The sequence below is a fragment of the Myotis brandtii genome, unplaced genomic scaffold (assembly GCF_000412655.1).
Source record: "Myotis brandtii unplaced genomic scaffold, ASM41265v1 scaffold40, whole genome shotgun sequence".
Taxonomy (NCBI): Eukaryota; Metazoa; Chordata; class Mammalia; order Chiroptera; family Vespertilionidae; genus Myotis; species Myotis brandtii.
The window spans coordinates 2,876,836-2,900,181 of record NW_005365372.1 but is presented as its reverse complement, the minus strand read 5'-3'; the positions used below and the strand labels follow the sequence as shown (position 1 = coordinate 2,900,181).

General features: G+C 34.1%; 1 protein-coding gene across 2 annotated transcripts in view; it reads right to left on the bottom strand.

Moving 5' to 3' along the window:
* BRWD3 (bromodomain and WD repeat domain containing 3) overlaps positions 1 to 23,346 on the bottom strand; it is a 138,356-nt gene that overhangs the window by 50,288 nt on the left and 64,722 nt on the right. For both annotated transcript variants that reach the window (XM_005873239.2, XM_014545330.1), the window contains 11 exons: positions 22,912 to 23,012; positions 22,279 to 22,349; positions 20,820 to 20,920; positions 19,185 to 19,225; positions 16,109 to 16,213; positions 14,882 to 15,035; positions 9,062 to 9,196; positions 7,881 to 8,009; positions 6,575 to 6,800; positions 4,011 to 4,178; positions 2,064 to 2,244 (listed from right to left, as the gene is read on the bottom strand). In XM_005873239.2, the coding sequence (XP_005873301.1) occupies positions 2,064 to 2,244; positions 4,011 to 4,178; positions 6,575 to 6,800; positions 7,881 to 8,009; positions 9,062 to 9,196; positions 14,882 to 15,035; positions 16,109 to 16,213; positions 19,185 to 19,225; positions 20,820 to 20,920; positions 22,279 to 22,349; positions 22,912 to 23,012 (1,412 nt within the window). The remainder of the gene's footprint in view (positions 1 to 2,063; positions 2,245 to 4,010; positions 4,179 to 6,574; positions 6,801 to 7,880; positions 8,010 to 9,061; positions 9,197 to 14,881; positions 15,036 to 16,108; positions 16,214 to 19,184; positions 19,226 to 20,819; positions 20,921 to 22,278; positions 22,350 to 22,911; positions 23,013 to 23,346) is intronic.

Sequence of the window (23,346 nt, the reverse complement as noted above, 5' to 3'; positions counted from 1 at the left end):
TATGCAAATTAACCGCCATCTTTGTTGGGTTAATTTGCATACTCTCCTGATTGGCTGGTGAGCGTAGCAGGAGGGATGGTCAATTTACATGTTTGTCTATTATTAGGTAAGACTAGAGGCCCGTTGCACCAAGAGATTCGTGCAATAGGCCTTCCCTTCCCTTGGCTGCCGGCACCGGTTTTCCTCCGGCACCGATTTTCCTCCGGCACCGGGTGCAGCGGAGAAGCCAAGTCTCTTCAGCCTTCAGTCTTCGCTCCGGGCCTGTGTATGCAAATTAACCGCCATCTTTGTTGGGTTAATTTGCATACTCATCCGATTGGCTGGTGGGTGTAGCAGAGTACACCAATTTGCATGTTTCTCTTTTATTAGTGTAGATTTCCAGTTACTGTGGATTTTTTGGAGTTGATATTATAGCACAGTGATGACGAACTTATGACACACGTGTCAGAGGTGACATGCGAACTCATTTTTTTTGGTTGATTTTTCTTTGTTAAATGGCATTTAAATATATAAAATAAATATCAAAAATATAAGTGTTTTACTATGGTTGATATCAAAAATATATAAAATAAATATCAAAAATATAAGTCTTTGTTTTACTATGGTTGCAAATATCAAAAAATTTCTATATGTGACACGGCACCAGAGTTAAGTTAGGGTTTTTCAAAATGCTGACACGCCGAGCTCAAAAGGTTCGCCATCACTGTTATAGCACATGTTAGGGTTCACATAAAGCAGGGGTGGGGAATGTCTGGCCCCTGAAATCATTTGGTCTGGCGCTGCCAAGGCATTTGGGGTGAGTTAACTAAATGTTCGACCAAATATAATAGACTAATTTTTAAGTGGATAATTTTGTGTGGCCCTTGAATGATGTTATAAATATCCAAATGGCTGTTGGCAGAAAAAGGTTCCCCACCCCTGACATAAAGGATAGAGATTCTTTTTTGAAAAATTTTTATGCAGCTCGGTGTGGTTCAGAGGTTTGGTTTGATTCCCAGTCAGGGCACATGCCCTTGTTGCAGGCTCGATCCCCATTAGGGGGCATGCAGGAGGCAGCCAATCCATGATTCTCATCATGGATGTTTCTCTCTTCCTCACCCTTCCTCTCTGAAATCAATAAAAATACATTTTAAAAAATTTTTTATGCAACTCAGTGAAGCCACTGCAGAAAATAGTTTGAAGTTTCCTCAAAAAAAAAAAAAAAATTAAAAATAAATAAATAAATAAATAAATGGAACTGCCTTTGACTCAGGGTTCCTACTTCTAGGAATATATTCTAAGCCTGAAACACTAATCAGAAAGAATATATGCACTCCTGTGTTCATAGCAGCCTTATTTACAATAGCTAAGATTTGGAAACAGTTCAAGTGCCCATTAGTAGATGAGTGGATAAAAAAGCTGTGGTACATTTACACAATGGAATGCTGCTCAGCTGTAAAAAAGAACGCAATCTTACGTTTGGTGACAACATGGATGGACTTGAAAAGTATTATGCTAAGTGAAATAAGCCAGTCAGAGAAAGACAAGTACCATAGGATTTCACTTGTATGTGGAATTCTAATGAATATAAAGGATAGGGATTCTAAGCTTAAAATTTATCCTAACAAAATCCTTTCATACTCCAAGTAAGTTCACTTAAATAACATTTAAATACATCTTAAGCACTAGAATCTACTATATATCTATATTGTAAACTACTCCAGTTGATAGCCTTCTAAAAAACACTGTTGAAGTTTAGATTCATATATCACTGACATATTTATCCACATAGCCTCATGTTTTTACTTAACATTATCTGTATTTTTATCTTCTAATCTACACTATCAACATGGAAGACAAAGATCTTAATTTTCATTTTTCAATATTTAACACAAAGCTAAGAAAATTGAAGACAATCATTAAATTGTTATGGAATGCACTAACTGAAATAAAGTGAAAAAACTAATGCACAACTTAGTGGATTTAAAAAATATTTTAGTTATTAGAATAACAGAGAACATTTTGATTTACTTACAAAAAAAAAAGCTCTCAATTTTCTTATGAATGTTACCTTATTAACTCACCTACTAACCCCATGATTTAGTTCATTTACCACCACTCTTCTGCTCCATGCCATGAGATCTCGTTCAGTGGCCATCTGGCTACGAAGAGCATTGTTATGCATTTGTCGGACACCTTCAATTTGACCATTACGTCGGAGCCCAATATTTGGAGAAGATATGTCCATATTTGGACTTCTCAGAGCTAAAACAAAAACAAAGAAAGATACCCCTTTCTGAGCAAAGGCACCAAACTTTTCCAGATCAGAGTTCTAAATAAAATAGGAGATTCCAAGTAATAGTACTGGACAACATTAATAACCCTTGGTTCTACATTTTCTATACATCCCCTTGATGGCTTTTATTAGTATCATGAACGAAGCTGGCACTAAATAAATGTTTAAAGTTTCCATAGCCCTTTCAATATTTTTCAAAACACTTTTACATCTCTCATCTACTAACTGCTCAGTAAATGCCCCCAAAAAAGTATATTTAACATGACAGTAGAATCACAAATGTCTATTAGTACTAGCTCAGAAAGCTGCTTTTTAAATTTAAATTCTATCTTTATTTAGACCATTAAGAGGACTCTGAATAAAGCTTCAACAAGGCTTTCGAAATTAGTAAGAGAAAAAGTATAAATTGGAAAAGAATTTAATATTCAAAATTTCATTTTCAAAATTGATAAGCAATAAAAAGGGAAACAGTAATAAAAATTATATTTTTCCTTTTAATCCCCTAGAAAGGTCCCTATTAATATATTTATGTTGTATTTGCAAATAAACCAAAAAATGGAAACTGAAAGTCAACTTAAAATAAGCATCAGAGAACACTCAAAGGAACATTGCAAATAGAATTAGATGGGATCCCTTTGACTAATGGCATTTTAAATCTGTTCAAAGAAACCTAATACACTTTCCCTCTTATTAGCAGTTTCAGTTACCCATGGTTAACTGAGGCCTGAAAATACTAAATAGAAAATTCCAGAAATAAATAACTCATAAGTTTTGAATTGCACTCCATTCTGCATAGTGTGGTGAAATATTGGGACAGGAATCATCACTTTGTCCAAAGTACCCATGCTGTATATGCTCCCTACCAGTCACTTAGTTTTCAGTTATCAGAGGGAGCTTAGTTATCAGAGAGAGATCAGTATCAGAGAGAGAGAGAGAGAGAGAGAGAGAGAGAGATCACAATCATGTTACTTTTATTATGCTATATTGTTATAATTATCCTATTTTATTATTAGCTATTGTTATTAATCTCTTACTGTGCCTAATTTATAAATTAAAATTTATCATAGGTATATATACAGATTAAGATAGTACATATAGGGTTTGGTACTATCTGCAGTTTCAGGCATCCACTGGGGATCTTGCAACATATCCTATGCAGATAAGGGGGGAGGGAAATGACTACTGTATATTAAAATAAACTACCTATATTTCCTAAAGTCATTTGAGCCACAAAGATAATGTGATTATAGTACTGTTGGTATATCTATTATTACAATTGTAAATTAATAAGAATGTTATTTTTTCCGTAACTGAAAAATAAATTAAAAAAGAAAAGCCCTAGCTGGTGTGGCTCAGTTGGTAAGGGCACATATCCAGGTAGCAGGTTTGATACCTGGTTGGAGCGTATACAGGAGGCAACCGATGAATGTCACTCACATTGATGTCTCTCTCGTCTCTCTCTCTCTCTTTCTCTCTCTCTCTCTCTCTCTCTCTCTCTCTCTCTCTCATTCCTCTCCCTCCCTCTCTCTCTAAAAAAATCAATAATAAAAGCACATTTTAAAAAATTAAAAATAAATATCTAGTACAAAAGAATAAAAAAACACCCCTCCAAATGTTTTTATTTATAAACCTAAAATGTTTTTCACATGCAATTACTTTGTATAAGTAAAATAATTAAAACACATTTATCATACCTTTTACATACACACACACACACACACACACACACACTTACCACCATTAGCAGGATATGATCTATTAACTGGAAAATGTGGAACATCTCCTTCGTTAATTAGTCTCAGATCTTGTTCTCTCTGTAGCTCCCTGATTATTCCATCAAGAATGCTCTCATCTTGGTCATTGGTTTGTTGCCCAATTACCTGTTCTACCACCTCACCATCACCTTAATGAGACCAAAAATACAAGGCCACTAAGTTACTTATGTTTTAGTATACCCTAAACAGAGTAAAAAACAAGCTTAATATATAAATTTCTAGATAAAAAAACACACAACAGGATAAAAATGAAAACAAAGCATATATTAAACTAAATACTTTTAAAAGAACTTAAAAAATAATTATTAAATTTATTAATTTAAAGATGAATTCTCTCCATGGAATATTCTAAACTAAAAGTTGGAAGTAGAGGTTTGAGTAAGGTTTTAACAAGTTCAAACACAGATAACTAAAATATTTTGCATCTTACTTTCATGAGAATTTCCTTTCTGAAAGAAACCAAATGATGTTCGCCACTTTCAAATGTTCTCTTTTGATAACATCTCAATATATTGATGAATAGAAAATTATTCTTATGATACACTGAAATTCAATTACTTCCGAATAAATACTTTATTTCTATGATCTTTTTCTTTCTCAGCTACATCTTAAACCAGTTTTTCATCTTATTCTCTAGTCAGATTAAATGGTATCTAGTAGAATAGCCAAATGAACGGGTCTTACAGGAAATCAAGTGGATGAATTACAAATTTTTTTATTCAAATGTTTTAATTTTATCTCCTACTTAATATTCATGCTTTCCCCCTTGTTTAAAAATTGCATATAATCAAAGTAATCATCAACACATGGTAAAACCTTTTCATTGCTTTATAAATTTTTACAAGAAAGATCATAAAAAATGTGCAACATTTCACTCTATAAAGGTAAAGTCTAAATTCCCTAGTAAAAAGTCATTTGCAAAGTCAATAACTCACTAGGTCATACCTACATATAACAAAGATATGAAAGCATTCAGGTGTGGGGGTGGTGTGGAAGAGGCAGTATACACAAGGGAAATATGCTAACCAGAAGAGCTGCTCTGATAGAGAAAAGTTTATTTCAATGTCTTATTCTACTACTAGGGGCCCAGTGCACGAATTCGTGCACCTTGATAGGAACTATGGGCCGAGGCTGTGGTGGGCACAGGGGTGGGTCTCAGCCCATCCTCCGCTCCCCCGCCCAGCACCTCCCGCTATGGACCCCAGTCTCCTGGCTGCCAGCAGGCCCACTCCCACCGCCACTGCTCCCACGCTCTGACGGTGCTGGCCCGGCTCGCACCCGCTGATGACGTGGAGCGATTAGGGCCAGCGCCGGCAGTGGGTGCAAGCGGGGCTGCCGCCGGCAGCGGGTGCGAGAGGCAGCTGCTGTCCTGATCACCCCTCAGGAGAAGGGGGTGGTGGAGAAGCCCTCCGGAGTGATCGGGACCCACGCTGGGTGCCAGCAGTGGATGTGAGCAGGGCTGTTGCCGGCAGTGGGTGCGAGCGCCAGGTGGGACTGTAGCATGTGGGAGCAAAGAATTTTCATTAACCACCAGAGGCTCGCCCCATTGGCAGCCACTGGTGCCCTGCCTTGGTCTGGTACCCCCACTCACCTGTTCCACCATCCCACCGCGGCCGATGCCTGCCACGTTCTGTGTGTGCCCCCTGGTGGTCCGCACACATCATAGCAACCGGTTGTTCTGTTCGGTTGTTCCACCGTTCAGTCTTTTTGCATATATATATCCTCCCATTATGCGTCACCACTGTTTCAATATCCTCCAAGATTGTGTATTATTTAAGCACTTACAATCCCCTCTTCCCAACACAATGGTTTTTTGCTTTTCAAACATGAGGATAGGTAAATAGCCACTTCCAAGCTTTTGGTTTTGAAATTTACTCTTCTTAGGTCCATTAACTATGGACTCTCAAATTAAAATACCAATACTATGAGCAGTGGAATTTCACCTATTATAAAAGCTTGACACATTAACGTTAGCACAGGCAATCATTACTAGAAGTTAATGCTATATCGCCCTGACTGGTTTGGCTCAGTGGATAGAGTGTTGGCCTGTGGACTGAAAGGTCCCAGGTTCGATTCCAGTCAAGGGCATGTACCTTGGTTGCGGGCACATCCCCAGTGTGGGGTGTGCAGGAGGCAGCTGATCAATGTTTCTCTCTCATCGATGTTTCTAACTCTCTATCCCTCTCCCTTCCTCTCTGTAAAAATCAATAAAATATATTTTTAAAAAAAGTTAATGCTATAAACAACATAATCATACATATGTTCAGGACATTAAGAAAGCAGGTCATTCTCTTCTTGAGCATATTCTTGTTTGCCCTAATCCATTTATCTGTGTCCAGGTGAAATAAGCAATGTAAAAATACTCTGGAGCAAGGTAAAAAGTACTATGCAACTGAAACTTAATAAAGCTAAAATATATTATAATCTGCCACAGAGTCTCACAGGAGGCATATATCATAGAGAGAACAGCAGCAAGTAAAACATTTTGCAAAATGTTTTAAATTTCATTTTAGAGATAACATACCATTAGCCACATATCCCAGCTGTGGTATAAGTTGTTCATCTTTACAATTTTCCCGTCCTGGTACCAGCCTTTGGAATTTTGTAGGATGAGGATTTCCATCAACATCCACCAAGAATGGGGGAGGCATGAGGTGAGGAGCTTGCTGGGTTTGTTCATCTAATACATAGTTGTTGGCATCACGGATAAGAGGTCGATAATCCGTGTGGAAGAACATCTGATCTGGAATCTTTATGACAGATGCTTAGTATTTATGTGCACAGGGAATTTACAGATATAAGCACTTATTTTCACTCCTAGAGCACATGCATTTTTCAAATCAGACAATTTTTGCATTCTCTTCTATTCCTTTATTGCCACATTTTCTATAGGTAGAAGTGATTCACCTAGATTGTAATCCCATATTTTCTCCACAAAATCCTGCAATCTGTATTACTTTCTGGGCCTAAATCATATTTCTCTTATTTTTATTTAAGTTTCAAAAAACATATAAACCTTTATGACTATTTTTCTTGCTTATTTTTATTCAAATAAGAATGGAGTGCAATATAAACAGTGATGCATGTAGATATCAATTGCCTAGACCAGTGATGGCGAACCTATGACACATGTGTCAGAGGTGACACACGAACTCATTTTTTTGGTTGATTTTTCTTTGTTAAATGGCATTTAAATATATAAAATAAGTATCAAAAATATAAGTCTTTGTTTTACTATGGTTGCAAATATCAAAAAATTTCTATATGTGACACGGCACCAGAGTTAAGTTAGGGTTTTTCAAAATGCTGACACGCCGAGCTCAAAAGGTTCGCCATCATGGGCCTAGACACTAAAATGTGATAGAAGTATTGAGCTGAACTCAGTGATTCTGAATTATCTTCCAACTCCAAGATTCTAAAATCTATTTCAAATTCACAGCTAATAAAATATAAGGAACTGGTGAAGTCAGTTTCCAAAGTATTTTAATAAGATCAATAATAGGTAAAGTAGCCAAGCAAGAAAATAAATGTTCGATCACCAGCTGTTTATTCCCAATTTATGATAAGTACAGGATGCAATTTTACACAGTTGTCCTCACCTATTATACCTGAAAGGTAGTACAGAGAATATGTTCTAATGAATTTTTATATCTATATCACCCTGTATATATCTTAATCACTATTAAGTCTTATGTTTTACCAAGAAAGGTAACTTAGTTGTTTTATATCTATTAACACACAATGACACTTATTAACTGAAGACTTCAAAGAAAATTTATAAATGATACAATCCAAAGCTAAAGTCTTCAACAAAAATCAAATATACTAACCTTTTCATAGTATTTACTGCATCCAAAACCAAAAAGCAGCAAATGCCCATGAGAATCTGTGCAGGCAAAATGGTTTCCATCTGGTGAAAATTTACAATCAAACACTGCACCATGGCCTTGGCCTTCAATCTGAAATTTAGAAGAGTAATTTTAAATCATCGTAAGAGGTAATTTTCAAATAATAAGTAAGCAATAGCGTCTGCTTGCTCATATCTTGAATTCTGTGATGCATCAACATTCCAATGTACTCTCTGGCTTCTGTAGCCAGGATCCTAATGGAAACAGTAAGCTCTAAAAGAAATTAGGGAGAAGAAAAATACAATGCATGGTATCAAATATTATTAACAATGCCATATTTCAAACAGTACTAAATGAGTGACTGAGGGGACTAAAAACATCTAAACACAACCAAATTGACAAAGGTGATATCTCAGCAAAGTTAAAATATTACCTTTACATCTTAAATTGTAATGCAAGTAAGTCTTAAAACAACCATCCTAAAATTAAAGCACACAAATCAATTTTATCAATAAAAGACAGATGTTATTATTAATGCCCTGGATCTGTTTAAAGCCTATAAAAGGGAGCTCAAAGGATAACAATTCAGAAATGTTTAGGCACAATGCTTCTTCAGAGAAGGAAACTGAGTATGTAGGATAGGAGTGGTCCCATAACCACAGGAAGGTGTTCATTCTACTGGGAGAAGAGACAGCTCACCAGATTTTTACATGATTTGTGCAAAATATATATATCAAGAGTATTTGTATCTCCAATGCTACATTTGCCAAACAACTCCCTGATTACTAATTAAGCCATATGGGGTTCACCAGAAGCAGATAAAATATAGTCAACTGTTGTGATTAATAAATTAGGATTATAATTTAAGCATTAGCCTTTTTGTGAGTTTGGTTAGTGTTAGCTCCAAAAGTTCATTATATCTGAGTTTCGAGAGTTTAGGGCTGGGGACCAGAATTTGGTAAATGCTAACACCATGAAAACAGAGTCACCCTGAAAGGTATAATTCTCTACTGGCCTTACACTTAGGTCTTGAATGATTCGGTTACTCTGTGGATTTAAACACAGGTCACACGAGGTTCTTTGGCACTAAATATACTTTAATTACCAAGTTGTCATAAAAGAGAAACCTGTTGTAATATGAACTAAGCATAATTTTTTCTTACCATGTTAAAATAATTCCGAATTTTGGTCCCCCGGTCAAGGTCCCAAATGAAAATGTTCCCATCATGGCCCGCTGAAAGTATGATCCTTTGATCAAATGGATGTGCTTCCAAAACAAATACTTCATCATCATGTCCCTGTGATAAAATCAATTAAACACAAAAAGCAACCTTAAGCATCTGGTTTATTTGGTCAAAAGATCTCCAGAGTACGCTATCAATCCGATTCAGATTAATTCATGCCCATCAATTTCGCAGCATTTAATACATGGACACTACAGTGAATACTTAGGTAAGATCTCCTTGTATGTTTTAGTGCTGATTTCATAAAGTATTCAATAGACAGAAGACCTGAAAAAGTATTTAATACATAGTTCAAAACAGTTACAGCTCATTAACCAGGGTCCTGAAGTGGAATTGGTATTTCTAGGACTCTACTATTTAAAAGGCCACAGAAAATGTAACAAACAGAATCATTCATTAATACTCAGTTATGCCACAGTGATAACAGACAAACCTTCATTGTTCTTCAGCCAGCAGTCTCTATCACTGATATTCAAATTGTATTTTATGAGGCCTCACGATACATTCAAACAACAAAGTATACTGAACTGATGCTGTCCTTTATCTACTTTATAATTGAGAATTTCATTTAATATGCTGAGAAATGGATTTGCTTATTAAAAAGTTTGAAAACCAATGTTCTACATATATGTTTGCCTTCTAATAAATAAATGATTTATCAGTATATAGAGAGATCTTACTTCAGGGATCTGCAAACTGGAACCTACAGGCCAAATCCAGCTCCCAGATGTTTTTGTATACACAGTCTGTGAGCTTAGAATGGTTTTACATTGTTTAAAGGTTGTAAAAAAAAAAAAGAATATGCAACAGTGATCCTATGTGGCCTACAAAGCCTAAAATATTTATTATGTGGCCTCTTAAAGAAAAAGTTTGCCAACATCTGATTTAGATCATTGTTGATTTTACTTAATTCCTGGTTAGAGAGTACATGATTAAGAACAGGCTATAAGTCTTAGAAAAAGATACAAGACATCCTGAAGTTGAACTTCACTTAATAAAACATCATATTACACATCAAGAGCCTCTAGAAATGATCACATAGTTTGAATCTACAAAGTGCACCTTATCCCAAATCACTGTATAAGAAATACAATAGAGTATCCTGCCACATTACCATCATGGACAAAAATATAGCTTATTAAAAAATAATTGCAGACAAGCTGAAAACGTGAAGTGTTAAGATTAGAAGGTAAAATCCCAATACAATAAATATTATCACAATTAAAATTTATCAAAACTGTTTTCCCAGTGACTACTACAAAATTTTTTGTTATAATAAAAATCTCTTCCTGAATAATCAATTTGATACAGTAAATATTTTTGCAGGATCCTAACAAGTAAACAATAAAATTACTTTGTTAAATTTTAATGATACAATTACTTCAGTGTATAATAGGAAAAAAAGGCTCTTAAATAGGAGAATTAATATTTTGGTCATATGCCTTGGGATACTGCATAGACACTGGATCTAGGGAACAAAACCTAGTCAAATCCAGTAATGTCTTAAGACTCATCATCTGTCCTATTTTTTTTAAAATATATTTTATTGATTTTTTATTTATTTATTTTTTTTCTTTTAATTTTTTTATTGCTTAAAGTATTACAAAAAAATGTCATTTTATTATGCATGCTGTACTGGTTCTTGATTTTTTTCTCACCAAATAATACAAAACCTGAGTCAAACATAACTTACTCTTTTTTAAATGCTGTGTAATATTCGATGGTACAAATACATCACAATTTATTCAGCTAATTCTCTATTGATGAATATTTGCTTTGTTTGTAGATATTTGCCATACAGGCTATCTACTTAAAAATGTGTGTCTTTGTGTATGTGTGTATATCAGCATATTAAAGTATTGACACTGGTATTGAATATCTCTTCAAGTTAGATAAAATTCAGCTGCAAAAATATCTTATTCTTATAATGAAATGATATACAGGTACCCCTAGTTTCTGAAAGTTCAGGTTATTTCCATTTCACTTTATGAGAGAGGGGGGGAGAGAGGAAGAGAGAGAGAGAGTAAGAGAGGGAGAGAGGGGGAGAGAGAGAATAGAATATTGTTTAGCCATGAAAATACAGGAAATCTTGCTATTTGTTTTTGGTTTTTTTTGTAAATATATTTTATTGATTTTTTACAGAGAGGAAGGGAGAGGGATAGAGAGTTAGAAACATCGATGAGAGAGAAACATCAATTCAGCTGCCTCCTGCAAACCCCCTACTGGGGATGTGCCCGCAACCAAGGTACATGCCCTTGACCGGAATCGAACCTGGGACCCTTCAGTCCACAGGCTGATGCTCTATCCACTGAGCCAAACCGGTTAGGGCATCTGTCCTATTTTTGTTTATTAAGTACACTTCTATTTCTACCACCACCACACAAATCCAAATTATCATAATGGTCCATCCTACTCTTGACTCCGACAGTATACCCAATGTCATTCTTATCTCCAATCTAATTATTCTGTTGCCAGACTTGTATGGTATTTTTCAAAAGCAGTAATTCACAGGTAATACCTTTGCTTTTAAACTCTTTAATGATTCCCAAATAGTCTTTGGGGAGATCTCACAAGACCTTGAATGGTCTGGCCCCTGTCCATTTCTTCAATTCTATCTAGTGACACTCTATTTCTGCTTTCTGTGTTTCAGCCAAAAATTGGCTTTCTTTCAATTCCCTCCTACCTCAGGACCTTTGTACATGCTTTTCCCTACTGCTGTAAGGACTTTCGAACCTCCTCACATATGTAATTTATCAAATATTTATTGATCTCCTACCATGTTGAGAAAGAAAGTAAACAAGAAAAATATCAGGAAGTGATAAAAACTATGATTAAAATAAAGCAAGAGGAGGCCAATCCAGATTGTTTGATCAGCAAAGGCCTTGTCAAGGATGTGACATTTAGGCTAAGACCTGGGTAATTTCTATCTACCTTTCAAATCTTAACTCAAACTTCACTTCCTCAGGAAACTTGCTCTGACTCTCCCAGATCAGGTTTTGTCAACTTGTTAGAAACTTGCATTTTATTTTGCACTTCTCTTTCTTAGCATTTATTTGATTAATTTTTTCTCCTAATAGGCTATAAAATCATTTATTACTAATACCCAACTCAGTGGCTGGCACATAGGAGATGCTCAGTAAGTATTTGCTGAATGGAAAAACTTTATACCCCACTAAGACCCTGATATACAAATTGTTAACACAGAAAATATAAGCTCTTTACAAAAACTAAGTAAATTTGACTGTTATAAGGACTGAAAGTAATCTGTTCTAAAATTTCTTCAGTAAAATTCACAGAAAACAGATAACCTATGAGTCAGCCCATGGTAATAGTACAACTAAACAGAACTCTAAATTAAGGTACTTATCAAGAAAGAATTTTACATGGATTTATAAAATCAATGGCTATAACATGGCCTTTGAAATTGTGATTTTTAGACATATAGACTTGTGGGGTCTAATAATGTAGTTTTAACCACATACAGCTATTAAACATTTGCAATGTGGCTAGTCTGAATTGAGATATTCTCTAAGTATAAAACACACAGTTGATTTCAAAGATTTAGTGTGAAAAAAAGAAAGCAAAATATTTCATTAAGTCCAGTCAGCGTGGCTCAATGGTTGAGTCTTGACCTATGAACCAGGAGGTCACAGTTTGATTTCTGGTTTGGGGCACATGCCTGGGTTACGGACTTTGCGCTCCCACAGGGGGAGCGCTGCTCAGCCAGAAGCCATAAGCCGGGCTCACTGCAGGTGAGTGCAGCAGCGGTGGTGGGAACCTCTACCGCCTCCGCGGCAGTGCTAAGGCATCAGTTGGACATCCCCTGAGGCTCTTGGACTGTGATAGGGCGCAGACTGGGCTGAGGGACCCCCGCCCACCCCGAATGCACAAATTTCCTGCACTGGGCCTCTAGTATATTATTAAAATTAATTTCACCTGCTGGACTTAACCTTTTTATTGTGGGCTGCTAGAAAAATTAACATTACATATGTGGCTCATTACATTTCTATTAGAGTGTGCCATCATTGACAAACATTTCCTAATAAAGAATCAAGCAAGCAGCCTGGCTGATGTGGCTCAGTGGTTGAGCATCAACCCATGAACCAGGAGGGCACAGTTTGATTCCTGGTCAGGACATGTGCCTGGGTTATGGGCTCAATCCCTGGCATGCAGGAGGCAGCTGATCAATGGTTCTCTCTTATCATTGATTTTTCTATCCCTCTCTCCCTCTCCCTTCCTCTCTCTGAAATCAATTAAAAATATTAAAAAATAATCAAGCAAATAGTAAAGGATTTTCCACACATATTAACAGAAACTTATACTAGGGAACAGAGAAAGCCAGAATGAGATAAGTGCTGGCTTATAGATATAAGGAAGAACCTAAAATTCCACTAAACAGTGTTAAAGTTTTATTCAGGAAAGAGAACTTAGGAGGTATATGAAAGATAAACTGGAAATCCACCCAAAATTAAAGAAATCTTTAGAAAGCTAATATGCATTAGATAAGATTATCTCAGAAAGGAGTCAATAAGGATTGAACCATGGTATGCTGCAAAGTCAAGTTATGAGAATTGGTTTCTAGTCCCTATCACTACTTTATTTACCAGCGATTTTAAACCTTTTTCATCTCAAGAAAAAGTAATTACTAAAATTTTGTGGCACACCAAAAAAGACATTATATTTTTGCTGATCTGACAAAAAAAAATAGATTTAATTTTGATTTGTTCACACTGTATGGCTATTGTTGTTGTCATTTTTTAATTTGTCAATCTAAGGGAAAAGAGGTCAGTGACCCCGACTAAATAATCATATTTTGAAAATTCTTGTGGCACACCAGCGTGCTGCAGCACATGGGTTGAAATTTGGTGGTATAAACCATAGGGCAAACACTTGGCCCTTCCCCTTAAAATACTTATGAATCAATAATTTAATTTAACTTGAAGTCAACTTGAACTATCTTAAACTGCCAAGCATCAAGCACACCCATGTAATTTCAGTTATTAATCCTATCAACTTTCACAACACAAGTATAGCAGCCTTTTACTATGACAAATACATTTTTTTAAAAAAAGAAAGAGGAGCCCTAGCTGAATTGGCTCAGTCGGCCTGTGGGTTCAATTCCAGTCAAGGGTGCATACCTTGGTTTCAGGTTCAATCCCATCCCAGGTCAGGGCCCCATGAAGGAGGCAACCAATTGAAGTGTCTCTCTCAAATCGATGTTTCTCTCTCTGTATGTGTCTCCCTCTCCCTTCCAATCTCTCTAAAATTCAATCGGAAAAAATATCTTTGAGTGAAGATTAACAAAGATAGAAGAAAGAGAAAAAGACACCTTTTTCTCCAACTTCCTCTTACCTCCATTTCTTACATAAACTAATCCATGAAGGTAGAATATATAAAATATCCTTGTCAAAACAAAGTTAGTTCTATCCCTAAAATAGTAACAACAAAAAGTCTCAGCGCATGCCAGAAACAAAATAACTTATATATCCTTGGCTGCATACAATAACATAACAGATAAATAAATACCAGAACTGGAAAGGATCTTGAAAATTTTCTTAACTGCTTTTAGCAGCTATACCATGTGTCATCACTATTTTGCAGATAAGTAAACAGAGGTACTTCACATAATTACTTCTCTAAGGGATAGTAAGTCATAGAAAGTAAACTGGAACATAAATTTCCTGTCTTCTAGAATGCCCTTTTTGACCATTTTAATTATTCTAAAAATAGAATACTTACGGATAATGTATGAAGAAGTTGCCCAGTGACTGAATTCCATACTTTCAAAAGGAAATTGTTCACTGCAGTAATAATTGTGGTGTCATAGCGATCCCAGGCTACCATAGTCACCTTAAGTTTAGTGACCTTGTCTTCCCCAGAAGGCAAGTTATTCCTAAACAAAATAATTTGCAGTATTCATACACTGTAAATTTTTAACAAAAGTGCAACTAACATAGTAAATTATGTCAAAAAATTTCCCCAGGAGCATGCCAATTTTTGGATATAAATTATAAAACATACATTTAAGTACTGATGAAATAAAATAAAAAATACCTGCATAGGCCAATATCAATAGCTTATTTTAGGGAAGAAAAAAAGAACACAAGTGGCAAAAATTTTGCATGTAGTTACACAAGAACAACAAAAAAGCGAAATTAAAAAGAAATCTACGAACACCTTAAAATACTAGATACTAGAAAATATAAAGAAAACATATATGGACACTTTATTCCCTTAAATATTAAATTTTGTGAAACTAATAGATCATATGCAAGAGCAGTAAGAGATTTGGTAACTTTTGGGTTAATTGAATATAACATCATCAGAAGCTGGCTATGACTACAAAGTCAGTTCTATATTGTTATAAATGGAAATATAATTAATTTCAGTCATAAACTATTGATCTTTCAATCAATAGTGAAGATAAGGGAAAAGATGATGATTAAGTGTACTTATAATGTTGAGTAGGAATGCTAACAATAAGAAAAATTCTAAAGGTATCCTTAGTAAATTAGGAAAATAAATATATAATGACATACAATAGGGATAACCTCAAACTGTATACATACTTTAACAGCTGATAGCTCTAGATTCGCTTACATTTTGAAAATGAAATGTATTTTTATAAACACTGCCTTCAACATACATTTTTTGGGGGCTCCCTGTATATGACCTGTAGAAAACTAAGGCAGAGAATGACTCCATGGGCATTAGTAGAGCACAGTGATCACAAGAGTCCAGAATTTTAAATGAGTCAGCAATATTTCTATCATCCAGTATGTCAATCAAAAGCAAAAGGCAATTTATTTGGAAACAAAGTACAGATGCAAATTTCACACCTACCAAATAACTCTAAACTATTTACTAATCTAAAAAGATATTTTACTTTCATTATTAAGTATAATTCAATAATGTAAGATACTATGCCTTCTGAAAACTATTGAAATACCTAACATCCAAACTTACCCAGTCATTTTAGTAGCCATATCTAGCACTATACTCTTCCATTCTTGTTGCTGATATTGCCAAATTCTTGCTGTTCCATCTCTGCTTCCACTAACAAATCTTAAACTGCAAAGAAAAAGTAAAAATACCCTTATTACTTTCCTCCAAAAAGGAAATCACTTTTTTGCTAATCATAAAAGTAATACTTTCATCCACATATTACTACTGGGGAGAACAAAAATGGTGTACTTTAGAAAACAGTTGGCAGTTCCTCAAAAGGATAAACAAGTTACTGTATGACCTAGCAATTCTACCCCCAGGTATATATCCAAAGGAAATGAAAACATTAGTCCACACAAAAACTTGTATACAAATATTTATGGCATTATTCATAACAGGCCAAGAAGTGGCACCAAACCAAATGTCCATCAACTGATAAATGGATAAACTGTGGTATATTCCATACATTCAAATAATATTCATCAATAAAAAGGAAAGAAATAATGATATATGCTGCAACATGGATGAATATTGAAAACATTATGCTAAGTGAAAGAAGTCAGTCACAAAAGATTCCATTTATGAAATGTCCAAAATGGGCAAATCTAGAGACAAAAAGTAAATAATGGTTGACCAGAGCTGAGAGTGGGAGTGTAAAAAGATTGTAGATTGAGAGCTACAAGGTATGAGATTTCTTTTTAAGGTGATTAAAATGTTCTAAAATTGATTGTGTTGAACGTTGTACAATTCTATGAATATACTAAAAACCATTGAATTTTATGTTATGAGGATTATATCTCAATATAACTTATAAAAATACACTCATTCAGCAATAATTCCATCACTGTTCATACGTTTCTATACTTTGAGTACTTTATAAAAGACATACATATATACTTATATATTCCACCCAAAGAAAATAGAATTACACAATATATAATGTTTTATAATGCTTTACCCTAACTTCAGTATATTTTACAGAAATATTTCTGTGTACAAATACAAAACTAACACATTTCTTAAAATATATATTTTTTACTGATTTCAGAGAGGAAGGGAGAGGGAGAGAGATAAAAACATCAATAATGAGAATCATTGATCCTCTGCCTTCTCAACCTCCCTCACTGGGGATCAAGCCCACAACCCAGGCATGCCCCAATCAGGAATAGAACCATGACCTCCTGGTTCATAGGTCGACACTCAATCACTGACATCATTTTTAATGTGTTCAACTATATGGCTGTATCAAAATGTATTTAATCAACCCCCTAATGATGAATATTTATACTATTTCCAGCCTTCACGATCATAGATAATGTGATGAATCTCAATATACATCTTTGCAGAGTCAAAGGATAGACACATTTTTTAAGCTTTTGAAACATACTGCCAAATTACTTCCAAAGTTTTTAATAATTTATAATCTCATGAAAAAATATGGGAGAGTAGCCATTTTCTCTAAACTCTTGGCAATATTGGGTGTTATCATTCTTTATTATCTTGTCATTCTTAAAGAAAAATATTGTTAATATTATTCTAAATTGCATTTCTTTAATCATTAGTAAAATTGTACATCTTGAAAATTTTGATGTATTTATTGACCAAGTAACTAATTAAGAGAGTTTCTCCTTTAAGAAAAAAGGCAAGAAGCCCTGGCTGGTTGGCTCAGTGGATAGAGCGTTGGCCTGAGGACCAAAAGGTCCCAGGTTCAATTCCGGTCAAGGGCACATGCCCAGGGTTGTGGGCTCGATCCCCGGTGGGGGGCATGCAGGAGGCAGCCAATCAATGATTCTCTCTCATCATTGATGTTTCTATCATCTCTCTCTCCCTCTCCCTTCTTCTCTGAAATCAATTAAAATATATTTAAAAAGAAAAAAGGCAAGGAATTTAATTCAGGTTCTTTTAGCATGAAAAAGTCATAATAAAACAAATCTTCAGGTGTATAACTAAATATTGTGCAATAAACCAAACTTAAAAATCATTTGAATGTTTTTTTCATTGCTAATACTGTATAGGTGTCATTCTTTGTAGACCACCATTATTTACTCTTGCATTTAACAAAGATCAAGATAATAGTAATCACCTACTGTCTGAAAATAGTTAAAAATAAAACATGGTAATCTACAGAAAGTCCTTAGAGAAATATAGGGATACAAGTTATGTTAAGTGGTTACATTTTTTAATCTATTGTCAGTCAATTTTTAGTCAAGGGAAGATTATCACCTTTTCAGGATCAGACATTTGAGAGGGTACACGAATACCTGTATATAATTTCTGAGTTTTACAGACATAGAAAATATGTATCATATGAATACTAGATACAATTAGTGATACAGATGTTCAGCAGGACACTAGGGAGTTAAAATCTGGAGAAGTCAGGAAAGGTTTCAGGTAGGGCATGAACCTTAAAAGGAAGACAAAACTTAAAGAAGAAACAGGAGAGGGAAAAAAGAGGTAAGGAGAGTGGAAGGGAGATGATGGATGTAGGAGGGAAAGAGAAGTGAAGTGTAGGTAAATGCTATTTCTGGGTAAGAATGGTGTGAGGTAAAGTATAAAGAAACGATGGATGATAAAATATATGTGGGATATAATAAGAACAAGAATTTAAGAATTTATATAGGAATAGAAGATGAATTAAGAATGTAGGTCTAAATCCAGTTGTAGAGAGTTCTGAATGCCAGGCTAAGACACTGAAGTCTATTTTATAGACCAAGAAGTAACACTAAAATTTTCTGAGAAGAGCAATGCTGATCTGGCAGAAATGAACAGGATGTATTTAGAAGGGAGAAGAAAACTGATGGTAAAGGGTCAAATAATGAAATCCTGACGAAGGTGGGGGAAAACAGAAATGGAAAAAGAGAAATAAAAAAAAAGAAATAATTCAGAAAGAAAGCACTGATAGCCTATGATGACTACTTGAATAGAAGTTTAGAAGAGATGGGGTAAGGATGTCATCAGAGATAGACAAAGGGTTTCAGCCTAAGTGACTGGACAGAAATAAAGTATAGAAATAAGGAGTCGAGGTAGCTAATTCTGAGTGAATGGAGACAAAATATATCAAATATCTGTTTACAAAGATAAGTACTACAGTAGTTACCTGTCTCCATTGTTACAGAATTGAACAGCAACAACTTTGTCCTATGACATAAAAAAACAAATTTCTATTAGTTAATTAATTTATAAAATGAATAAAATACTCTTCCCCTCAAATTCACATGCAAAAGCATCATGGAGTCGATTTTTTAATACTATAATTTTCTTAAAGAACTCAAATTTTGTTTAAAAGGCTGAAACAATGCATTAACTATGGAGTTGTAATTTGAGACAATCCAAACATATGCAAACCTGTTTCTAAACAATAAGAGACAGATAGTTCTAACTAGGTATTAAGTTTATTATGCCCCCCATAATAAAACAGCACACTAATGAAAATACCACCTTAAAATAACTAATATAATAGTAGTTGAGTGAAATTTCCCACTTAACTCTTTCTTAAATTTCAGAAAACAAATCAGTCATTTCCTATTTCTCACACAGTTTATTTAATTATTTTACAATGGAGTCGCCTGACAGTCTTTAGGTAATATAGTTTAGATCAGTGATGGCGAACCTATGACATGCGTGTCAGAGGTGACACGCGAACTCATTTTTTTGGTTGATTTTTCTTTGTTAAATGGCATTTAAATATATAAAATAAATATCAAAATTATAAGTCTTTATTTTACTATGGTTGCAAATATCAAAAAATTTCTATATGTGACATGGCACCAGAGTTAAGTTAGGGTTTTTCAAAATCCTGACACGCTGAGCTCAAAAGGTTCGCCATCACTGGTTTAGATACTGCTATTTGAATCTTCTTTTAATATAATGTATATTGAGATGAGAAGAATAAAGTATAAACCAAACAATTTGTTTTCCGTCTCTATTCCTTGATAATAAAGCTAAAATGTACCCTCAAATATTGTACACATTTTCAAAAACCATTCATTCAAACTTAATTGTTAAAAAGTTCAGATAGTAAATACCTTTGCATTTCATTATTTTTCATTTTTAAAAATTATTAAATTGTCTTTCTATGTTCAGAGGTATCTGTGATTCACACTGTTCCATGACTTCACTGCAGTATTTATCTGACAGATTCTGGATTATCACTACCATAATTAATCTTAGATGTTTTGAAAAGACATCTTACTTCCAATGACTAACAGCCACCACTAATTTCAACAGGCAATGTTTTATGTTTTCTAACTTTTTTTCTGAACTGGGCCTCTGCAAAAATAATTTTTCTTCTTTTCCCCCCCGTCCCCTTGATTCTTTTTCATTTATTTACTACCTCCTTCTAGCATTTGGAAAACAATCAAGAAGCTAAAATCACTAAACAGTGTTTTTTTCCTAAGTAATATTTAATGTCTTTTAGTAAGTATGTAGACATTAAAGTAACAACCAGCTTATAATTAATAAAATATAGCAGTTGAAATGAGGGTTTTCATAAATTATCACTGCAATATATATATTTTTCTTTTTTCATATAGTAAAATAGAAATTATATTAAATATTATAACCATACTAAATCCAAATTTTCACACTGATCTTCATTACTAAAGGGACATCTTATCATATAGATTTAAGCACCAATCTATATTAAATTAGAGTACAGACCAGAAAAGAAATAAAACCAATTTTTTAGGGTTGCTAAAAAAGAAAGCAACATAGTTTTTCATTGTTTTCTTACCGTATGTGACTCTAACTCAGCAATTTTCTCAGGAATCTCAGAACCCAAATAATATATTCTGATCACATGGTCAGTACTACCTGTTGTAATGAACATACCACCTGGAGGATTAAAAAACAAACATTGTACCAAAGAACTTAAAAACCCCTCTGATTGCTTTCTTAGTTATATGCTAAATTACATTAATGAAATGGCTTCAAGAAACATAAGGTTATCTTCTAATGGTTAAAGATACAGTAACATTTCAGAGAAATATAAGTAAAATTCAAAAAATAGAGAAATATTTAAAATACAACTATACCATTAACCCAATAAAAATCTACCAACTTGCCCAGCCGGTGTGGCTCAGCAGTTGAGCGTCAACCTATACAGTATGATTCCTGCTCATGGCACATGCATGGGTTGCAAGTTTGAACCCCACAACGAGGTGTGCAGGAGGCAGCCTATCAATTATTCTATCATTGATGTTTCTATCTCTCTCTCCCTCTCCCTTCCTCTCTCTGAAATCAATAAGAACATATATTTTTTTAAATATATTTTTATTAATTTCAGAGCGGAAGCGGGAGAGAGGGAGAGAGATAGAAACATCAATGATGAGGGAGAATCATTGATCGGCTGCCCCCTACTGGGGATAGAGCCCAAAACCCGGGAATGTGCACTTCGACCGGAATCGAACTAGGAACCCTTCAGTCCATAGGTCAACGCTCTATCTACTGAGCAACCAGCTAGGGCAGAAGATATTTTTTAAAAATCCACCAACTTTACACTAAATAAAGGACTTTGGATCATAAACATAAAAGGTCACAGCCTCAAGGAATTCTTTATATTTAACATAAACATAAAATTATTCATTAAATAACCTATGTCTACAATTCTCTTTATAGTATAGTGGCCACAGTGGTGTCAAGTGCAAAAACTCAAAAACAATTTTCAGATGATGAAAAAATTCTGGAGATAGATGATGGTGGTCATGTATACAATATAATGTGAGTATACTTAATGCCATGGAACTGTACACTGGTTATTAAATTGGTAAATTTTACTTTATATTTTTTCACAATGAGAAAAAGGTTAATTAGCTTGCAATTCATAGCAGTAGATAAGCACTGTCTATAGACTGTAAAAGTGTCTTTTATATGGAGCCACAGTATATGTTTTCTGAAAAGTCTGGGCAGGATTTTAGTGTGGAATTGGGGGTGGAAAGGGTTTGTTTTTACCAACTAAGTTCTGCATTATATAAAAACATATCACTTACAAATAAGAAAAAAAACTCCAAAGGTATCACAAGTTAAGAGTCCATAAAGGTCCACCTACTAAAAAATATGGTTCACATTTTTGGCATGATTATATTAACACTCAAACATATGCATTTTTTTCTGAACAAAATTGAAAAATATATCTTTCGTAACTGAATCATTTAATATTTTGGGTACTCAAAACATTCAATTTTTATGCATACCAGAACTGAAAGATGAACAAGATATCTGAACTCCAGGTCTGGATCTCTCAGTAAATTTAACTGGGCGATCTCTAAGAGAAAAGAAAGAAGCTTTTTTAATTTTTAATCATGTTCATTTAATGTGCAAGAATCTTAGCACTGGATACTGACAGATTTAGCATTAGTAGATAGGCATTAATATTATTGCCTATCTATATTAACAGATAGCATTAATATTATTGAAACCACAAAATAGAAGCAGTTGATAAGTACTAGTCTTCTCATTCAGGTTAAAAATGCATTTAACCTTATAAATACACTTTATGATATCAGTATTATTATTATAGCTTTACAAATATATTACCACATTACTTACTATTACCATTACAATTTCAAAATCTTCTTACCAGAATAAGAAATGAAATAGTCATTACCAAAATTTTATGTATAAATTAGTCTCAACATTGAATTCATAAAAATTTTATTCTGAAATCTCTAACATCCACCTGAAGTAAGTATGAATGTATATACACATACATGCACATATATATTTATATACTTAAATACATGGACTACTAAGAATCTTTCAAGGTAATAAAGAAAAATGAAAGCACTTGACTTTTCACCAAATTTGTAACCCAAATGCAAACTTACCTAAATTTCATTGTTTTTACATGCCATTGCCAGAAACAGATTGTTCCATCAGCACCAGTAGAAGTGAGGTATCTGGTTGTGCCTTTAGTTGATGGACAAAACTAAACAAACAAATTCTAATTCAATTAAAAAGCTTTCATGTTCAAACTTTTTTTAAACACAGTATGTTCTAAAATTATAACCACTTTAACAAATTACTTTAAATAAATTCACAAGAATTTCAGTTTGAATAAATTATTTAAATATCTTACATGAATGAATATCTTTAAAAATGTCAAAAAAAAGTGAAGAAAAAAATCAGTCATTGAATGTAGGGTAAATAATTATTTTAGTCCTAAAAATAATTATTTTAAAATTATTCAACATCACTCTTTAAGTTTATTCAATACTTTTTTAAAATTCTCACCTGAAGATATATTTTTTTGTTAAACTGAT